Below are 21,336 nucleotides of genomic sequence, written 5' to 3'. Positions count from 1 at the left end.
ACACTGTCAAGCCTGTGTGGTGTGGAAGGTTTCACTGAAATCTACCTCCAGGCAGGAAGGAGGCACAGGAATTTCAAAGTTGCTTCTCTCTGCTGCTGTCACCCAGGAAGGCTCTGAGCTGACCCCAGCCCTGGGGGACTCTGCAGAAGTCTTTGCTACTTCAGTTCAGTTCAGTTCAGTCGCTCAGTCGTGTCCGACTCTTTGCGACCCCATGAATCGCAGCACACCAGGCCTCCCTATCCAGCACCAACTCCCGGAGTTCACTCAGACTCACATCCATCGAGTCAGTGATGCCATCCAGCCATCTCATCCTCTGTCGTCCCCTTCTCCTCCTGCCCCCAATCCCTCCCAGCATCAGAGTCTTTTCAGTGAGTCAACTCTTTGCATGAGGTGGCCAAAGTAATGCAGTTTTAGCTTTAGCATCATTCTTTCCAAAGAAATCCCAGGGCTGATCTCCTCCAGAATGGACTGGTTGGATCCCCTTATAGTCCATGGGACTCTCAAGAGTCTTCTCCAACACCACAGTTCAAAAGCATCCTTCTTCAGCGCTCAGCCTTCTTCACAGTCCAACTCTCACATCCATACATGACCACAGGAAAAACCATAGCCTTGACTAGATGGACCTTTGTTGGCAAAGTAGTGTCTCTGCTTTTGAATATGCTATCTAGGTTGGTCATAACTTTTCTTCTAAGGAGTAAGCGTCTTTTAATTTCATGGCTGCAGTTACCATCTGCAGTGATTTTGGAGCCCAGAAAAATAAAGTCTGACATTAGCTGCTGACATTCACAGGTTTTCTGTGAGTCTCATGATAGCCCTTTCTTCTGAGGCAGCCCCTGGGGTGTTAAGCCAGCTCAAGTCTGTGTGTTGGACCAGGCAGGGCAGGGGCTCAAGACACCATAGCAAAGATGTCATGTAAATGTCAAGGGGCTTTCTTCCCAAATTCCTCCAGGAAATTCATATCGTATTTCAAGATGTCTCAGTGGGCAAGCTAAACACCATCCCCACATACAGCCTAGAACCACCAAATCAGGTCTAGCCCAGACCTACCAAATCAGGACCTGTGAGCAGGTTTTATAAGGCCTCGGGTGACTCAGATATGATAGAAAAGTTTGGAATCACTAGTTGATACTCAGGCCCGTGCTTCTGTAAATGAAAATGTTTTCAGTAAACTCTCTTTTTTATTTCAGTGAGTTGTTGAACCTTTCAAAACTCTTAAGAGTGAGTAGTTCTTGTCATGTCTGAGTACATGCATGCTAAGTTGCTTCAATCGTATCTGACACTTTGTGAGCCCATAGACTGTAGCCTGCCATGCTCCTCCGTCCAGGGGATTTTTTAGGCAAGAACAGTGGAGTGAGTTGCCGTGCCCTCCTCCAGGGGATCTTCCCAACCCAGGGATCAAACCCATTGCTCCTGTGGCTCCTGCATTGCCTGCAGACTCTTTACCACTGAGCTACTGGAGGAGGTCTTGAAATTTAACTGAGAAAGTTAAAGCCAAAGTGACTTTATTCCTGGGGACAGTAGGAAGACCTGGGCTTTGGATTCACAGGACTGCATTTGAAGCCTGGCTGTGCCGTTCCTGGATGCATAACCTTGGGCAGTTAATGCACAGTGGAAGCTGAGTTCATACTCTCTTCTCTGTCACTTTTCACTTCTCTCAAATCTGTCTTTTTTAAGGTTCACTTCTTGAAAGACTAGTAACTTTGGGATAGCCATCGATCACTCTAAGCAGAAATATTCTAACTTATAAAAACATATTTCATGTATTTTGGTCTAAATAAGGCTGTTTATTGGGCTTCCCTGGCGGCTCAGATGGTAAAGAATCTGCCTGCAATGCCAGAGACCTGGGTTCAATCCCTGGGTCGGGAAGATCCCCTGGAGGAGAGCATGGCAACCTACTCCAGTATTCTTGCCTGGAGAATCCCATCGACAGAGGAGCCTGGCGGGCTACAGTCCATAGGTTCACAAAAACTCAGACACAAGACTGAGCAACTAAGCACAGCACAGCACAAGGCTGTTTTATTAGTATTGAGTATCGCCAGTGTTGGGTAACCTTATTATAAAAACCAGTTAATAATACGGCAGGACTTGGCCAAGAAGAGTGTTTGATGCAGATTTCTGTTGTCATATGTTGGAAAAAGAGGTTCTTAAGAATTATTTCTTTAAAAAGTTGGCTAATTATTGTTAGCCAGATGAAGTTAGGAATATATTCCTGATATTTGGGGTTAACAAATGTATCATTCTTCTCAGTTTTGTTTCATGTTGTAGTATCTTGTTGATCAAAGTGTCTGTATGATTGAGTTAGATAATATAAGCATATTTACTCAAGTTCAGTTTCCAGTCTACATGGTTCCAGGAGTAACAGAGCAGACATGTAAGACTTAAATCAGGCAGCACCGTATGAGGTCTGCTGACGTCCATTCCTTTTGAGGGGAACAGAGTGAAGGGGAAATGAATAAAGAATGAAGGCGCTTTAACTTTTTCACTTCCTGTGACATATTTCATATAAATGATTCAACACTCATGGATTAAAGAGCAACAGTTATTAAAGTATAATTTAGCTGATGGAAAGTAAAAGAAATCCTTTCATTTCAGCCAGTGCCCATCAGCTTGCACAAATCTGTAGTCAGCAGCATTTGTTAGGAAAAAGCAGAGCTTTTGAGTTTGGTGGAGGAGTAAACTTCTTCTCCCCCTTTTAAATGGCTGTAAGACATGTTTCCCACGCCTGCAAAGGCAGTGACTCTTGGGCATTAATGCTGTCAGTGCAGAAGCTGCATCTTCTGTGTCCCAGGACATGTTGTATTGTGTTGTAGTGAACTGAATGCACCATCTACCTGGGTTGAGGAGACAGAAGTTAATAAGGCGCTCCCCTCTAATCATCTCTTACAAAAAAAAATCTTCCCTTCTTTTTAGAAATGTATGTCCCAGAACCAACCAATATACCCATTGAGAAGACAAATCATCGGGAGATTGACATGGAGGTCCCCCTGTGGCCCACACCCAGTGAAAACGACATTATCCATCTCCCCAGAGGTGAGTGCCAACGCCAGCGGATATCAGAGTCTATTTCACTGCAGGTGCTCAGTTAATGCACAGTGGAAGCTGAGTTCGTACTCTCATCACGTTTCACTTCTCTCAAATCTGTCATGTGTATGATTTCCTTTTTTTTTTTTTAATTTTCAAAACTTCTTTTGAGTAACCTATTAAATCACATGTCCAAGTAATCTCAAACAACTAGTCCAGGAAAGACCTGCTTGGCTGTAACATATTTAACAGCCTGGGATGATGAAGTAAGTCTGCAGATAAAATGCCTCTTTTCCGGCCCCACATGCTCAGAGACTTAGTGATAATGGAAAGAAGTATGTTCCTGGTCATAAAAGCTTGGTATCTGGAATTTCTAAGCCATCTCTCAAATGTATGTATGTGAATAAACTTTGTAAGCATAGTAGTAATAGATTACTCACCTGCCCCTGTGGACCCTGTATCAAGCATTTATGCATTAAGATTGCCCTCTGCCTCTGGGCAATTTTCACTCTGAGAGTTCAGTTTATTACTGATAATGTTGGTTTTCCCACTCATCAGGCTTTTCCATGCTTCTTTTTTTCTTGCTCTGTGCTTTTAGTTGTGTGCAATAGAGATGTTATTCTGCCTCTCAGCAGCTAAGTGGCAAAGCACGGCCAAGTTCCTGTCAATCTTAACCTTCTATCTAGAAGTAGGTCTCTTGATCAAAATAGAGTAAGCTTGCTCTTAGCCATGACTGAGTACTGCCTCCTGTCTACTCCAAGGACATTTTCAAAATCATTGTTAAGACAGTTTTTGTTATTTCTTTTGGAAGAAATTAATTCATTGCTTGAGAGAGTAATGATTGCTTACTTTAGATGTTGTGTAAGTGTTATGCTTGGATCCAGCCAGATGACCAGAGAGCCAAATTCCTGGACCCATGTTTTGGCTCCTTATATAATTGCTGACTGAAAGGCGCTTTCCCATTATGTGTACAGTCAGTCAGTTAGTGCCTGCTCAGTGCCACATACTGCTCTGGGTGCTGAGTTTTGGCCACAAGAATAGCCCTTAATTATTATGTTGAGGACTCTGAGTTACATAGTGGTTGTGCTATAAAGACCCTTAGGAGAAATCGCATGTGTTGGTACCAAGGAAATCTGTGCTTCTCCTAAGCAACTGCTTTGTTTTCATCTTAAAGATAGTGTGAATCTTATTGATGGTGCTTGTTTCCATTTTTGCTCTGACTGCTAGAAAGCTTAAAGCTAAATTTTATGGCCTGCTTTTAGGCCGTAAAACAATTTAAAGACTAATTTTTTTTTTTTTTAACAGAGCTCAATTGAAACTTCATTTTTCTTTCCCCAAGCCTCAATTTACTTTATAATCTTCTTATATGTCATATATTCCTAAAAACACTTCCAATATCGTTTATATTGTGGGAAGCTAAAAGTTCATTCTTCATTATATATTTGCACCCTGAATTCATCAATAGATGTTTATCTTTTTTGCATTTTTTTCATGCTGATAAATACGTTTGCTTTTTTTCTACCTCCTATAAAGTATTACCATCTGTGGTGGCTAAAAGAAGGGTTTCTTCTTTCCATCCCCCCACAAACACACAGAAGTATATTAATAAAAATCTGAGTTTTAAATTAAAGACAGTATTAACATCACAAAACTGTGCCGCTTCATGAGCTGAGTCTTCAAAACAGTTCAAAATCAGGTCCTTTTGATTGTATGTGTTCCGCATCTTTCACTAACCTGATCCTGACTACAGTGGTTTACTTCAGACAAAATAAGGACATTTTCAGAGTGCTCCTGATTGCTGTATATTTACCTTTTGTCAAGAATGGTGATTTAAAAGAATGAAAAGACCCATCATCTATGAGAGCAAAATTAAATGTCCCTTATACAGGAAAATGATCTAACAGGCCCAATGAATTTTTATTGTTTATGAAAAGTAAGGCATTTTTGCTTAGAGCTCAGTAAACTGAAATATCAACCAACAGACCAAGCTTTTGATCCTGGCTTGGTTTTTACAAGTGCACTAATTAGTCTTACCTATTACACTAAGTAGAAGCATGTACTTTGTCCTCGCCTCCTGTTTACTAGTATAAATAAGCAGGGAGGAAAGCTGATGTTTCTGTTTCAGAATCTTAGAAGGACCATAAAGGTTAGCATTAATCAAAATATTTTTAAGTCATTTTTTAAGTCTACGTAAGAACCTTTTCTTGACTAGCTAGAATCAGTATCATCCTGCCCAGTTATTAAACCTTCTCACCCTAATATTTCCTTTTTTACATCCATCCTAAGAGTTCTGCCCTTTCATAAGAGCTCTATGGATCCACATTAGACTTTAATCATGTTTTAATCATGTTTTAGCCTTAAAGTACTGGGAAGCAATAAAACCAAGCCACTGATCTCTATTTGCAGTATAATTAAGATAAGCCTTAAAAATTCTGGTTTAGGTAATACATGCATGTGATATCTTTTTTCTCCTAGACGTGGGTCACCCCCAGACAGATCACAGAGAGAATACCAGGCTGAACTCAGAAGAGTCTTCGGTGGACTCCATTGCCTCAGTTGTGGTTCCCATAATAATAGGCCTCTCTATCGTAATAGCATTCCTGTTCATCAATCAGAAGAAGCAGTGGGTACCACTGCTCTGCTGGTATCGAACACCAACTAAGGTATTGTCCTGACAGTTTCAACCTCTTAAACAATCAAACTAGGAAAGCCTCCATGCTTGTGTTTTCTTAATTGCTGGATATCTGCTCTACCAGCCGAATTTTACTTTGCTCTTCATGGCCTCAAATGTACATCAGGCTGTAATGATCAGATATATAGTACTTGCCTGGGGCTAGATCAGTCACTGAATGAATTCTCCATCATCCATCGGTTAACGAACCCGACCTTTTTCACAAGTCCAATTTCCTGAATTTAAAGTTTTCAAATAGGAATCAATCCAGGGGTATTTGTTTAAGTCGTTGTTTATATTAGAGATTAAAACTTGATCACTTGGTATTTCTCAATCATCTATCAACATAGATGGTTGAGGGTAGAAGGTAACACTCAGAAGAGGGAAAGAGGAGAGCTGAAAGCTCATGAAGATGTACAGAAGTCCAAAGGACAGAGAAACATGTCAAAGGCAAGCAGAGAGGAGAAGGGCAGCAACAGACAGAGACATTGTGTGAAATAATACCAGACAGGGTGGAGAAAGAACATGTATTTGCTGTCAGTACAAAGGGCTTCAATCTGCCTGTTTTAAAAAGTAGGAAGTAATTCATTTACTCAAGAAAAAAAGTCATACAACCTTAAGAATTGAAAACAGCCATTTTATCATTCAGATAACCCTATCACAGAAAATTTATCAGATGGAATAGCCTGCCTCTGATTTTTTCCAACAAATACGCAAATTGCCGCTGGGTTGGGATACAGGGCTGTAGAGGACAGTCCCCACCTGCGTGTGGCTGGAGACAGAGGGACTGGCCCAAACCGGGATGCTCATTCTACAGCCTGAGTGATTCAGAATGGTCCATTTATCTTAACAGCTGCCTCCCTGGTACCTTCCATTCATCCTTCAACTCAAGGACTGATCTGTACTTCAAGGATTTGAAAATAATTAAGTCACTTCAGTATTTTCTCAGTGCCTTTATCTCCTCCTCGACATAATTTATTGGCATTTTACCTTTAAACACAGTTTTTCAGTATCCCAGTATAGTTGGTAGGACTTCCCCAGCAGTTCAGTGGTTAAAGTTCTCTGTTTCCAGTACAGGAGGCACAGGTTCAATCCCTGATCAGGGAACTAAGATCCCGTGTGCCATGTGGCATGCCGCACCCCCCTCAAAAAGAACAGGCTGTTACCCCATGTAGTCCGCTCATCCATGTACTGTGATGCTGTTATCTCACTTGAATGAGGCCTAGATATCTGTTGATTCAAGATACATAAAGCAGCTAATTCTTTATGGTTTTTTTCCCCCTCCTCCTATGAAATAGCCTTCTTCTTTAAATAATCAGCTGGTATCTGTGGACTGCAAGAAAGGTACCCGGGTCCAGGTGGACGGTTCCCAGAGAATGCTGAGAATCGCGGAACCAGACGCGAGATTCAGTGGCTTCTACAGCATGCAGAAACAGAACCACCTACAGGCAGACAATTTCTACCAAACAGTGTGAAGACAGGCGGCACCAACGAGGTTCTGAAAGACAGAAAAACGACTCAGTCTGCTTTTTAAAAAGTAAACTCAAATTCGTGCACTTGCTTAGTGGATTGTATTGGATTGTGACTTGATGTACAGCGCTGAGGACTTCCTGGGCTGGGCTCTGTCGGCGGCGGCATGCAGAGCAAGCATTCCCACTCCTCCTCAAGATCACTGACCAAGTGGTGTCTTAGAACCAAAGGTTTCAAAGTTGCTAAGATGTATTTGCTTGTAATATAGCTGTAGAGAAACTTGGGGGCGGGGACAGTGAGTTTGGTTGGGGAGAATGGGTGGGAGGGGGGCGGTGGTGGAAAGACACAGTTGGTCAGCTCGGCTCGGGGAGAAGTCCAGTCCAGTGGCCCAGAGGATATCTTTTCCTGTTGCTTGGAAGACTGCACTGGTTGCTGCAAAGCTCAGGCCTGAGCGAGCAGGAAAACAGGCCTTGCGATCCTTCTGCCTGTAACCACCTTAGACTACCAGACAAAAGCACCAGACCCTTTTGATAGCCATCCCAGGCCTCAGGCCACACACTTCTTTTCTATACAGTCACAGCTGCAGTAGGCAGTGAGGAAGCAGGAGGCGTGGGGTAGCCACGTTTCTCTAAAGCGGGTGATTAAGGATCTACACAGTTATACTTTTTGCTGCTTTCTTTTTTCTTCCGAGCCAATCAACCAGTTCCTAGCAGAGTCAGCAGATGATCAGGACCTGAGTCGTTTCTTGATGTGAGCACTGGAGCTTTTCTGCCGGCCACATGGCAGGAAGGAGGAGAGGGTGAGGTCACCAGGCGTTTCCAGGGCTACACTTCCTTGTTGTCGCTTTCTTCTGTTCTGTTGTTGGTTGTTCATAGTTTTCGTTGAAGCTCTAGCTTAAAAAGAAACTTTTTTTTTTTAAAAAAAGACTGTTTGGGGATATTTTTTTTTCCTTCTTATATACTGAATCTACAAAATAGAAACTACTTCATTTTAATTGTATATTATTCAAGCACCTTGGTTGAAGCTCAAAAAAAAAATTATGCCTCTTTAAACTCTAGCAATTATAGGAATATTTATGTAACTCTTATGCTTCAGAAAAACAAAAGTATTTGTGTGCGTGTGTATATAATATATATATGCATATATATTTATACACATACAATTTTATGTTTTCCTGTTGAATGTATTTTTATGAGATTTTAACCAGAACAAAAACAAACAGGCATTCCATCACAAATTTTTGACTAACACAAAATCTCATTCTACCTGCAGTTTAGTTGGGAAGAGAAATGTGTGTGTGAGTGTGAGTGTATGTGTGTGTATGCACACGCCTTGAGCAGTCCGCCCCATACCTGCCATGGAGAAGGTATTCCTTTATTAAATTCTTCCTCATTTGGATTTGCTTTCGGTTTTCAATTCGCTCACTGGCCAGAGACATCGATGGCAGTTTTAGCTGCATCACTAATCAGCTCCTGGATTTCTTTTTCTTCTTTCAAACAACTGTTTGAAACAACTACTGGAATATTGTCCATAAGAAGCTGGAAGTTTGTTGTAGTTTGCCTCAGATATAACTGACTGTATACTATAGTGTTAAACTTTTCAAACAGCTCTTAGCACTTTTATACTAATTACCCATTTGTTGCATTGATTTTTTTTCTTTTAAAAATGCTTGTTGTGAAAGACACAGATACCCAGTATGCTTAATGTGAAAAGAAAACGTGTTCTGTTTTGTAAAGGAACTTTCAAGTATTGTTGTAAATACTTGGACAGAGGTTGCTGAACTTTAAAAAAAATTAATTTATTATTATAATGACCTAATTTATTAATCTGAAGATTAACCATTTCTTTTGTCTTAGAATATCAAAAAAAAAAGGAAAAGAAAAAGGTGTTCTAGCTGTTTGCATCAAAGAAAAAAAAAAAGATTTATTATCAAGGGGCAATATTTTTATCTATCTCCAAAATAAATTTGTTAATGATATGCTACCAAAATAGATTTACATCAGCCTGATTAGTATAAATTTTTGTTGACAATTAACCATTCCTGGCATAAAAAGTCTATCAAAAAATTGTAAATGCTTGCTTTTTGTTTTTTTCAATCATGGCCATATTATGAAAATACTAACAGGATATAGGACAAGGTGTAAATTTTTTTATTATTATTTTAAAGATTTGATTTATCCTGAGTGCTGTATCTATTACTCTTTTACTTTGGTTCCTGTTGTGCTCTGTAAAAGAAAAATATAATTTCCTGAAGAATAAAATAGATATATGGCACTTGGAGTGCACTGCAGTTCTACGGTTTGTTTTCTTCAAAAAACAAGGCTGTAAGAGGATTACCTGCAACTTGATTCTTGGCAGCAAATAAACACTTTGAATCCAAATCACATGATGTCGCTTTCAGAAAGATTCTGTCTGAGATGTGAAAGATGACTCATCCTTTTATTTTAAGGTTGCCAGTTCCATGAATCTCCAGCATCACAAACAGCCCCATTGCTTTGCTCAGAAGGCAGGCCTTTCCCAAGAAATACTTGTGAGACAAAAAAGGGGCATCCCCGGACCCCAGTGCCCACCGCCAAGTGTACAGCCCAGGGAGGCTGCTGTGAGGGAAATTTAAAACCTACCTGTTGTCAGTCACCAATCAAAGATGCCCGTCTCATCATTAGTATCATCCATCATGTGTAGGAAAAGAGCTGCAGTGGGAAACTAGGGTTTACTGCTGAGGAGTAATGAGGTTACCAAGCAAAATCAGGGAACCCTCATTAAAAAGGGACTTTGAGTTGATCATAAAAAATAGCATTCTTTTCATACAGTTCAGATGCATCACCTTAAGAAGGAACTATAAACAGACTACTGTTGAGTGGCTTCAGAAGACAGCTCTTTTGCATCTAGTCTGCCCTCTTGTATGGCAGTTCTATTGGTAAGAATCTTCATCAGTTCAAGAGCATGGGACACACTGTTCACATATTCACTATGAAGACACGAGTAAAACAAGGAACCGTCTCCACTTCCACACAGCCCTAGCGCAAGGCTGACATGCTCTGCTGGCATCAAACTCCAAACTGACCTGTTGCCGTCTTCCTGTTTTACTGAGCAGAGCGAGAAACACAGTGGGCTCTGTACACTCAACAGATGTTTTAAGTGGGATCTGAAAAGTCCGACGGCTAATTAGACTCTACTTACATTCATGTTGGTGCTGGGAAGAGGCTGTCAGGAATGTTTCACAGACACAGGAAAAGACGAGACTTCTGTCATTCCACAGTAGCTTATCACTATCTGAAAAATGCCCCTCTCCCCGCCCCCGCACCCCCACTTAGCATGAGGCTAATCAAGACTTCACCAGCTCACGCTCTGTAATAAGACAGTGTGTGGAATAGCAAAGGGAGGAATGCAGCATGGTTAAGGGAAGAAAAGTTTAATAAAAACCAAAACTCAAAATTCTCAAATGTATGCTACTTTTTTTCCAACATTTATTAAATGGAATTGACTTGATTGGAACTGGCAAAGGTGTTTCATGACTAGGGATGGATCCATGAGTAGCTGTTCCTAGAATTAGTGCTTGAGGAAAACACAGGCATGAATACAATACGATAGTAACAGGGAGCAGGCACTGCTGCAGCATATGGTTTAAGCACCTTAAAAGACACCAATTCCTTTTAAGGACACTTTTTCACAGACATGTAAAATGAAACATGGGAACCTCGAAAGTTAAACAATTCAAGATTCTGAAAGTGAATGTCAGCTTAATGGTTAAAACTTGAACAATGGTGAGACACGCAGCAAGCCTTAATATCGACCATCTCCAGGTGTTTTGATTTTGACAAAGTACTGAGCCAAGATAATGTATATTATGGTTTCCCTTCTTCCAGAAACCCCAGGTTTCAGTCTCTCTGGACAATACTGGTAGGTAATGTTTATACTGACAGTTCTCTTAAAAAAAAAAAAAAAATCAGTGTTGGTTCTTGCCCTCACCGAAGAACAGCTATAGTATAAATCTCTCAATGCTTTAATCTAGTTCTTGAGTGAGTGCAGTTTAGATCTAGAAAGCCATAAAAACTCAGACGTTCTGTCCATTAATGAAAAATACAGCTGCGTGTGCACAGTGAACATCTCTCCCCCTTACGCTACAGAGCCGGGGAAGAGCTCAGAATTGTTAGTATTTAACAAAAAAAACTCCAGAATCCAAAATAGTGCCATGGTTCTCTCAGTTCAAGATACAAAGAATTAGAGCAGGCATGATCTAGTAATACTGAACCACAAACCCAAGTTCAAGTGTCCTGAGTTTCCAATAGCAGGAAGGTAATAGTAGCCAGCTTTCAGAATAATGCTATAGGAATTGTAGCTTGTTGCCCACGAAGGATAAAGCTGTTCCTGAAGTGATGCTGCCCTATGTAGGACACAGAACTAGAGGAGGAAGAAGAAAAAACTTTTGAATAGAAATGCATATTTTGTATACATTACAAAGATGTGTATATATATATATTTATATACATTTATATGTATATGCATTTTATATACATTCTATATGTATATAAAAAACACCATTAAATAAAATTAAACATTAATACCTATCTATAGTAGCATTTTTTTTAAGGTATCAAAGGTTATACCCAACAACGAAAAGTTTTCTCAAGACACACTGATTAGATTGTCCAGAAATGAGATGCCAAGAGGTCATGTCTCTCAGGGTACCACTTAGAGATACAAACCTATAACAGCCTTGTTGGAGGCTTGTAACACGGCAGACAGCTAACTGGTGAAGTCAAAGAAGGAAGCAAGTTTCTGCACACCACTTTCCTCCTATCTTGGATCAGCACAGTGGCAGCCAGAGCTACACTAGCCTTTGGTACAGCTGTTGAGGGCTGGGATAGAGCAGGCTGCAGTGGCGTGATTAAGCAGTTGTGAGAAAGAGAAGCTTAATAGTTCATAAAGCACCCACCCCATCTTAGGTCAAATGAGGCCACTTTTCTACCTTCTTTCACTTGTCACCTTCGCATTGAAATTAAGGTGGTATATGTAGGCAGCCAGGCTTCCCAGGTGGCTATGGGTAAAGAACCCACCTGCCAATGCAGGGGATATACGAGACGTGGGTTTGATCCCTGGGTCAGGAAGATCCCCTGGAGGAAGGCATGGCAACCCACTCCAGTATCCTTGCCTGGAGAATCCCCATGGACAGAGGCGCCTGGTGGGCTACAGTCCATGGGGTCGCAAAGAGTCAGACACGACAAAGCGACTAACACACACACGCAACCCATAGTCACCGGTGTTAAAAACAAGGAGAAAGTCGCACCAAGAAAGGGGATGAAGAGTTTTCCCTTAAACAGACATGACCAAGCGACTCACACACAAACACATACACACGCCACCCATAGTCACCGGCATTAAAAACAAGGAGAAAGTCCCACCAAGAAAAGGGATGAAGAGTTCTCCCCTGAACAATACCCCCTTCCCAGGTAAAGTGTTCTACTGATCCCCAAGGAAGAGAAATCACTAACTGGCTGTGGATTTCCAGAATGGGTGGAAAAGAGCATTCTGAATCACCTTCTATCCTCACCTTCCCAAGCATGTGAACACCTCTGAGTGTGTTACCCTCCCCTCTTCATTTTCTTGGGCTATCGAGTCACTCCTTAGTCTGAACCCCAGCTTCTTCTCCACCCAGTCCTTACAATACAAAGCCAAGACCACAACACATGGACACAAGCAGCTTGTCAGCAGCTGGTACACTTTACCTAGAGGTGGGCTGGCAGGTGGGGCGGGCAACTGGGTCACCGGGACGGGGCAGTGGGGCGGAGGGGAAGCTTGAGGCAGGGCAGGGTCACAGTTACAGTCCTGGGTTTTCAGGGAAAAAAGCAAAAATCACTCCCCCACCCCGCCCCCGCCCAAGAGCACTCTGCTCTCTGGGTCATACAATTCTCCCATGAAGTCTGATGATAAAATAGATGGTGTTTGGGAAGCTGGTTCTATCCCTGGCTCTCATGGCAGTACCCTAGCAACCCACTCCAATTGAAACTTAAGACATGTTCTTTATGTGCATCTCATTCCTGATTCACATCTATAAAGAACAAACCTCAGAACGATCCAGCTTTCATGCCAGTGCTAGCACAACACAAAAGCAGACAGAGAGGTCAGGCTTTTGTTTTCAGAAAATTGAGAATGCAACAGGAAGAGAAAGCCCTCCATCAGAAAACACGGCTTACTTAAAAACACGATCATGTCAATTTAGTCTTGCCTACCCCCGTTAACCCGTGATACTTAGGTACTATTCCTTTGTGCTAGCTCCTCCTATATCAAGCTGTGATTGAGGAACAGTCCCATCTGAGTTACTGAACATCTCACAGATCCCAAAACTTCTGTTCAGTTAGCAACTCCTGATGGGGAAGAGCGAGAACCCAGAGAAGAAAAGTGTGACCAGAGGAGAGGACTGCTCTCCAGCCTGGACCAAGTACTGTAGGGTGCATCCTGTGCTGCCCTGAAAACCTGTCACCTGAAAACCTGGTACTTTCAAAGAAATAACTTCACTCAAAAGTATTAGCTTTGCCTAGAATTAAGGAAGATCTTCAGTCCCTCTATTATCCAAATTTTGTTCTTTCCTCAGCAAAGTAGGTGATGTCATTGAAGTCTCACACAATCTTCTTTGCCTCATCATTGTTCCCATCCTGTGTGGTCCGGATCTCTCGTAAGATCTACGGCTCATTCTTCCCTGCCCTCAGTTTGTGCACATCCGTTCTTTTTCTCTTTCTCCCTGCTTCCCCTATCCCTTACCCTATCCCGTCCAGTCCCTTTGAGATGGTTAACTGGCTTTCATCTGTCCTTCTCCTTCTATTGTCCCCAAGATAGCAGAGGCACCTTTCTCAAATCCTCCCAGTGTCAACACCCAAGACTCACATAATTATAGCAATATCTCCATAATATTTTCTCCACTGCCTTCCTCGATGTTTATAATTTAGCTGTGAAAATTATTTCCAGCCCAGGACCTCAAATAAAAACTAAATTTTATATAACCATGCTTTATTATGCTGGGAGCATAAATAAGTTACATATCTATCCTCATGCTGTAAAATACAATAAAGAAAAGTTGCACATTTAGAAGTTACTTTTCAATCTATTAGCAAGATGATACATTTATTGACTAATCAAAACGTTGCAACTACTGCACATATACTATTCTAAAACTCACCTTTTTACCCCAATATGAAATAAAAAGCTTAAAAAAAAAAAGAAAGAAAAAACTCACCTTTCAGTATATAGTCTGTTAACAAGCTTGGGACTTTTTCACTATCCTCTTTCATGGCACGGAGAACTGTAAAATAAAAGGAGAAAGAAAACAATGATTTCAAATTCAGACAATCTCTATCATTCTAGCCTTAGTCTTAATTACATGGTATAACCAATTCATGCAAATTGATTATCTTCTGGATGAAAAACTTACAACTGCAAATGGACAAGAATTTATTATAGCTGAATAAGTCCTCATTCAGGTAAGAATATTACAGCTACCTGAGAGCTATTTTCCTGATTTAAAATTTCTAAACAGTGAGGCAGGAAAGGGTTTATTACACAGAGGCTCAGTTTTTGTCTTCATAAATACTGGCAAGCAAGTTACCAAAATGTGTGCTTCTATGAGCTCTGGGAAGGAGAACCTCGGTGCTGAGGTCTAATGAGCTGGAGAAACTTAGAAAAATGAAGAGTTAGCAGCACTCTCCAAGGAGCATTATCTGTCAGCCTCCTCAGAAACTTTTAAAGAAAAGAATAAAATGAAGAACAGACTTCCATCAAGCCAGCACCCTGCCAGGCTGCCTGCTCCTTAAAATGCCAGAGGGACCTGGGTGAGTCAGCCTTATTCGAAAGAGAATCCTTGACAATTTGATCTCTAAGCAAAGACATAATAGAAGACACAGATACTATTATAGTGGTTAAAAAGCATCTAGACCACCTGGGTTCGGATAAACCCAAGAAGAATACTGTCCTTTCAGTGACTGCCAACTCAAACTCTCTCCGGAGCATCCCCACTGTTCTCCCCCAGACGTGTGACAAGGCAGCCCAGTGCAGCTGCCAGGTCAGCCTTCCTGGGTTTAAAGCCTGGCTCGGCCACTTCCTAGCAGTGGGACTGTGAGCTAGTGACTTAACCACCCAGCTCCTCATCTGTGAAGGGACAATAATAATTAATTTATCTCCCAGGGTTATTGTGAGTATGAAGTTACCAATTTAGACATGAAGGGCTTCAAGTAGTGTCTGGCACATAATACACACTATGTAACATGACCATCATTACCATCATAACCAATAATGTTCTAATTCTTATTATAGCTATTATTGCACCTCCAATAGCTCTTATGAGGAAGGCTACATATCTAAATGCTGACTGTCTCCACAGGGCTTCCCCTGCAGTATATCTACAGGTAGGAATGGCAGAGGCTCAGATTCTCCCCAAAATTTTCAAGAGACAAACTCTTTTAAATGTTCGTAGTAAAGGTCATCCTTCCATCTACTATACTGATATAGTATATAGTATACTAACTTGGATACTCATTACACACTGTACATACTCTCGCTCACCCCAAATGCCAAGTTGTGTCAGTCTACAAAGACATCGTCTAAGACTCTGTGCCTAGGGCATTTTGATGTGGAAATTATGTAGACTTTGGTTTGGCCAAGTATGTGCTAGTCCTTGATCTGAGAAGTTGAGATTCCTCAGCAGTTCCTGGCAGTATTTCTGTTCCCTTCTTAGAGAAATACTTATGTTCAGTATTTCTGTTTTCAATCATATTTTAGATTTGTTTTCAGTTCTACATAAAATCACACACCAAAAGCCAGCATTACTAAAAAGCACAGTGGACTGGGAATTACAAGAGGCGGCTCTGTAATTAGCCACTCTCCTAGTGGAAGCACAGAGTCTTAACCACTGGACCACCAGGGAGTCCCTGCTACGTGGCCTTGGACACTCGTAACTTCTTCCTGAAGCATAGCGGACTGGGCACCCACTTAATCCGTGAATTCTTCTAGACAGACTGGCATCACATAAGCTTGAAATGTTTTGAAGTTTTGTTCAAAGGAAAGAATATGTCAATCCTAAAATTCCAATAAAAAATTCATTAATTCTAAAAAAAAAAAAAAAGCTTCCAGTTGGCAGGCAGGCTGCTTGCAGATAACACACTTCTTTCCTCAAGGTCCCTCTACCTATGCCTCCATAGCCCCAAGTTCCAAAATCCAGATCACCATTAATATCCACTCCTGTGATGTTCTCTCATATGGCTCCCTCTTTAATTTACAGTCACCACAAACATTTATGATTAGAAAAAACCTAACAGGTGAGCAAATTCAATCCTTTCAAGAAAAACAAGGCCAAGTGATTGACTTGTACCAAACTATTCCTTCTCCAGGGGATCTTCCCGACCCAGGGATCGAACCCAGGTCTCCCGCATTGTAGACAGACGCTTTACCGCCTAAGCCACCAGGGAAGTCCATTAATCTATTTGCTATGAGGTAAATAGAGCAAATATGTTAATCCTAATTTTTCACTGTGACCAACCGAGATGCCTGTAAATAACAGGGACAGAACCAGAATTTAGGGCTCATTTATAGCTATTATAGATACACATTATATTGAATGTCTCTTAAGTCTAACAAATTATTTTTTAAAATGCAAGCCCATTGAAGGTGGAATATTTTTGTCTGCTTTGTTCACTGTAGTATCCCAAGTGCCCAGAACAGCATGGCCCAGGGTCGGCCTTCAGTAAATGCTTGCTTAGTGAATAAGTACTGAAAATATTATCATCAATTTATTTTCTACCTGTAACTACCTACCTTCATCTCTGCATTCCTAAGAAAGGAGTGTTTCAGGCTGCACTTCTAAGTCTTTCCTACTGACATACTGTCAGTCATATTAATATAAGATCCATGAAGCACTTATTTTACTGAATATTCGTAAATATACCATAGGTGATGGAAAATTAAGTTACATTTTCTTCCCCAAAAAGTTCAGCTTGTAAATGTTTCAAAATTCTTCACAGAGCTAGAACAAATAATTTCACAATTTGTATTGAAATACAAAAAACCTCGAATAGCCAAAGCAATCTTGAGAAAGAAAAATGGAACTGGAGGAATCAACCTGCCTGACTTCAGGCTCTACTACAAAGCCACAGTCATCAAGACAGTATGGTACTGGCACAAAGACAGAAATATAGATCAATGGAACAAAATAGAAAGCCCAGAGATAAATCCACGCACATATGGACACCTTATCTTTGACAAAGTAGGCAAGAATATACAATGGATTAAAGACAATCTCTTTAACAAGTGGCGCTGGGAAAACTGGTCAACCACTTGTAAAAGAATGAAACTAGAGCACTTTCTAACACCATACACAAAAATAAACTCAAAATGGATTAAAGATCTCAACGTAAGACCAGAAACTATAAAACTCCTAGAGGAGAACATAGGCAAAACACTCTCCGACATACATCACAGCAGGATCCTCTATGACCCACCTCCCAGAATATTGGAAATAAAAGCAAAAATAAACAAATGGTACCTAATTAAACTTAAAAGCTTCTGCACAACAAAGGAAACTATATGCAAGGTGAAAAGGCAGCCTTCAGAATGGGAGAAAATAATAGCAAATGAAGCAACTGACAAACAACTAATCTCAAAAATATACAAGCAACTCCTGCAGCTCAATTCCAGAAAAATAAATGACCCAATCAAAAAATGGGCCAAAGAACTAAATAGACATTTCTCCAAAGACGACACAGATGGCTAACAAACACATGAAAAGATGCTCAACATCACTCATTATCAGAGAAATGCAAATCAAAACCACTATGAGGTACCATTTCACGCCAGTCAGAATGGCTGTGATCCAAATGTCTATAAGCAATAAATGCTGGAGAGGGTGTGGAGAAAAGGGAACCCTCTTATACTGTTGGTGGGAATGCAAACTAGTACAGCCACTATGGAGAACAGTGTGGAGATTCCTTAAAAAACTGGAAACAGAACTGCCTTATGATCCAGCAATCCCACTGCTGGGCATACACACTGAGGAAACCAGAATTGAAAGAGACACGTGTACCCCAATGTTCATCGCAGCACTGTTTATAATAGCTAGGACATGGAAGCAACCTAGATGTCCATCAGCAGATGAATGGATAAGAAAGCTGTGGTACATATACACAATGGAGTATTACTCAGCCATTAAAAAGAATACATTTGAATCAGTTCTAATGAGGTGGATGAAACTGGAGCCTATTATACAGAGTGAAGTAAGCCAGAAAGAAAAACACCAATACACTATACTAACGCATATATATGGAAATTAGAAAGATGGTAACAATAACCCTGTATACGAGACAGCAAAAGAGACATTGATGTATAGAACAGTCTTTTGGACTCTGTGGGAGAGGGAGAGGGTGGGATGATTTGGGAGAATGGCATTGAAACATGTATAATATCATATATCAAACAAGTCGCCAGTCCAGGTTCGATGCACGATACTGGATGTTTGGGGCTGGTGCACTGGGACGACCCAGAGGGATGGTATGGGGAGGGAGGAGGGAGGAGGGTTCAGGATGGGGAACACATGTATACCTGTGGCGAATTCATTTTGATATATGGCAAAACCAATACAATATTGTAAAGTTAAAAAATAAAATAAAGAAAATCAGGAAAAATACAAATCAGCTCTAGAGTGAGAGTTGGATTTGATGTCACAGCCATTTACGTTTTCCTTTTCGAAAGAATAAATGATGAGATCCATCATATGCTACCTTAAATTGACAAAATAAAACATCAGCAACAATTAAAATAAGTGTTCACAATCAGCAAAAGTAAATAAGGTAACAGTTTAATTTCATCTTTGCTTACTTTTTGTTAATATCTGAAGATCTTCAACAGATGGTGGTCCATTTTTTTTCTCATAAGGAATGACTGTTGTCAAGTACTGCCAAGTTAAAAAAAAAAAAAAGTCACTTGAATCTGCATTCCCTTCTCTGTAAAAATGTGATATAGTTACTAGAAGGTTTGTTTTATAACATGAAACATGAGCCACTTTAACAATGAACACAGGTATCTTACTATCTCAACCAGAGCTCATTTTTTTTGCCCACCTCTATTTCATACAAGCCCACTGTTTACATAAATATCTACTCTCTCTCCTTTCAGTTACTGAAAATTTCACAGAAGGAGGTGTGGGAGGGTGATCTGCCCAATTTGTTCATTGTTAAAGTGAAGTCTTATCTAACATTCTCCTTGCATATTTCAACACATTTTTGAAATGGTAATTTAAATGCAACTACATAACCATTCTGCATAACAAAATAGTTCCCAGCAGTTAAATGATTCTGTTTCAGACCATTTTTTCCTGGTTGAACAATACAGTCACATGGGTAAGTTGACAATTTTAAAAGTGCATTCCAGCTTTCTCCAAAAGCTAAAACAGAAAAACTCAAGTAATTTTAGAGATGCATTACTGTTATTTTAAATTATTGTGTAAGTAGTTATAAATGCGTAAAGGTATTAAAGGAAAAGAGCAAAGTGAAGAAAGAGAAACGGGCCTAATAAATAATGAAAATTCATGTCTGATATTGAGACAAACTCTCTGGTTCTCTACTATAAGGCTCACAAGTATCACTAATGTTCTATAACTATGTCCCATGAAAGCATAATCTAAAACTTATTGTCCAGATTCTCTTCTGACCACTCCACCAAAAAAAAATGTATAGCTCAATGTATTTTGCATGTGTTTATCTAGAGATCTGCTAGTTTGTTTTTTTTAACTTGGAATCTCCAGGTGCACCCAATATTTAGCCCCAGTCCTGACTCTCAGCTCTATTCCTAATCCTCTTTGAGCAATTTTATCCCATGCATAATCAAAAAACAAAATAGAACTGCTTAACAATAACTGCTTACAATGAATTAGTCAATATTTAAGAAACTTAATTTCCACCATCTTTTTGGTGTAGGCCTCTGCAAGGTGATGCCCAGTTGTATAACCGAAAACGTTTCTTTGTAAAGAATACCCAGGAAGCCAGAAACATGTCCTTCTGGGGCATCACTAATAGCATGCAAGTCAGGCCACTTGAAGGAGGACCAGGAAGCCACATGTGGCATGCATGCTGTCTGACCACACTTTCAGGCCTTCCTGCCCCACTCCCACATGCTGGGTCAGTTTGGAAGGTATTCTGCTATTTTGTGAGTTTGAGAAGTGAGAGGCATTAAAATTAAAAAAAAAAAAAAATCAACCGTCCCTTAATGGAGCCCACTTCTGAGTTGCAAATGCCAGTGTGAAGAATTATTTAAAGTTGGTTATTTCTCTTCTTGAGCAAAGCAGTTATTTCTCTTCTTGAGCAAAGCAGAACTATCTGTGGTAAAAGCCTAGGCTCAAATGCCTTACTCTGATAAACTGCCTACGAGCTATATACACTCCGCAGACTTTCCCAATCTTCACTTATGAAGTAAAGAAGTTTTCTTTTTAATGTGAAGGTTTCAATTGTGAAAGGTAATACTAAGCACACTCAATATAGATGTGTTTCCTATGCTCATGTCATTCCTTAAGTCATTATATTAAAAAAAAAAAGTTAATATAACTAACACTATAAATAACATTACACATTTTACTATATATTTATATCCATGGGTGATTTTATACTAATAATCTCTCATGCCTCATTCAGGGGACAATGGAGTTGACTGGCCACATGATACATCTTAAAAACAAATGAATTTCATTTAAAGTAGGTAAATTCTAGACAGTTTGACCTAGAACTATAGTCTAAATGATACCAACATCTGGCTTTCCTTCCCCGCTGATGAGATCTTGTTTTTTTTTTTTTTTTTTAATTTTATTTTTAAACTTTACATAATTGTATTAGTTTTGCCAAATATCAAAAGAGATCTTGTTTCTTAAACGTTCAGAATTACAGTAGCATATTCTAGTTTAGTTATTTTCACAACTATATATTCTATGCATGCAATTCATTAAATCAATACATTCATATCTGTTTAAAAGTAAGAGTGAAAAATAGAGCTCTAAAACATGTATTAAGAATGCATTTATTGTCCAATTTGAAAAATGCTTTTTCCTAAAGGGAAATACTATGCTTTATCAAGGCTGTAAATATAATGAACTTTCATTTCTCTCGTTTAAGCAATAGTCTTAGTAAATTAGTAAGACTGCCAGCTTT

General features: G+C 40.0%; 2 protein-coding genes across 6 annotated transcripts in view; one reads left to right on the top strand and one right to left on the bottom strand.

Annotated features, from left to right (window-relative positions):
- Positions 1–9,442, top strand: part of CRIM1 (cysteine rich transmembrane BMP regulator 1) — a 209,689-nt gene extending 200,247 nt beyond the window's left edge. For all 3 annotated transcript variants that reach the window (XM_070379739.1, XM_070379740.1, XM_070379738.1), the window contains 3 exons: positions 2,911–3,030; positions 5,497–5,684; positions 6,991–9,442. In XM_070379739.1, coding sequence (XP_070235840.1) covers positions 2,911–3,030; positions 5,497–5,684; positions 6,991–7,167 — 485 coding nt within the window. In that variant the 3' untranslated portion in view covers positions 7,168–9,442. The remainder of the gene's footprint in view (positions 1–2,910; positions 3,031–5,496; positions 5,685–6,990) is intronic.
- A 1,116-nt stretch (positions 9,443–10,558) lies between these two features.
- The window catches only part of FEZ2 (fasciculation and elongation protein zeta 2), a 45,197-nt gene continuing 34,419 nt past the window's right edge, over positions 10,559–21,336 (bottom strand). For 2 of the 3 annotated variants that reach the window (XM_070379741.1, XM_070379742.1), the window contains 3 exons: positions 19,019–19,094; positions 14,394–14,459; positions 10,559–11,563 (listed from right to left, as the gene is read on the bottom strand). In XM_070379741.1, coding sequence (XP_070235842.1) covers positions 11,547–11,563; positions 14,394–14,459; positions 19,019–19,094 — 159 coding nt within the window. In that variant the 3' untranslated portion in view covers positions 10,559–11,546. The remainder of the gene's footprint in view (positions 11,564–14,393; positions 14,460–19,018; positions 19,095–21,336) is intronic. The other variant, XR_011466115.1, reaches the window with a different exon arrangement.

Source organism: Bos mutus, chromosome 11 (assembly GCF_027580195.1).
Source record: "Bos mutus isolate GX-2022 chromosome 11, NWIPB_WYAK_1.1, whole genome shotgun sequence".
In the NCBI taxonomy this organism is placed as follows: domain Eukaryota; kingdom Metazoa; phylum Chordata; class Mammalia; order Artiodactyla; family Bovidae; genus Bos; species Bos mutus.
This window is presented reverse-complemented; position numbering and strand designations above follow the sequence as displayed.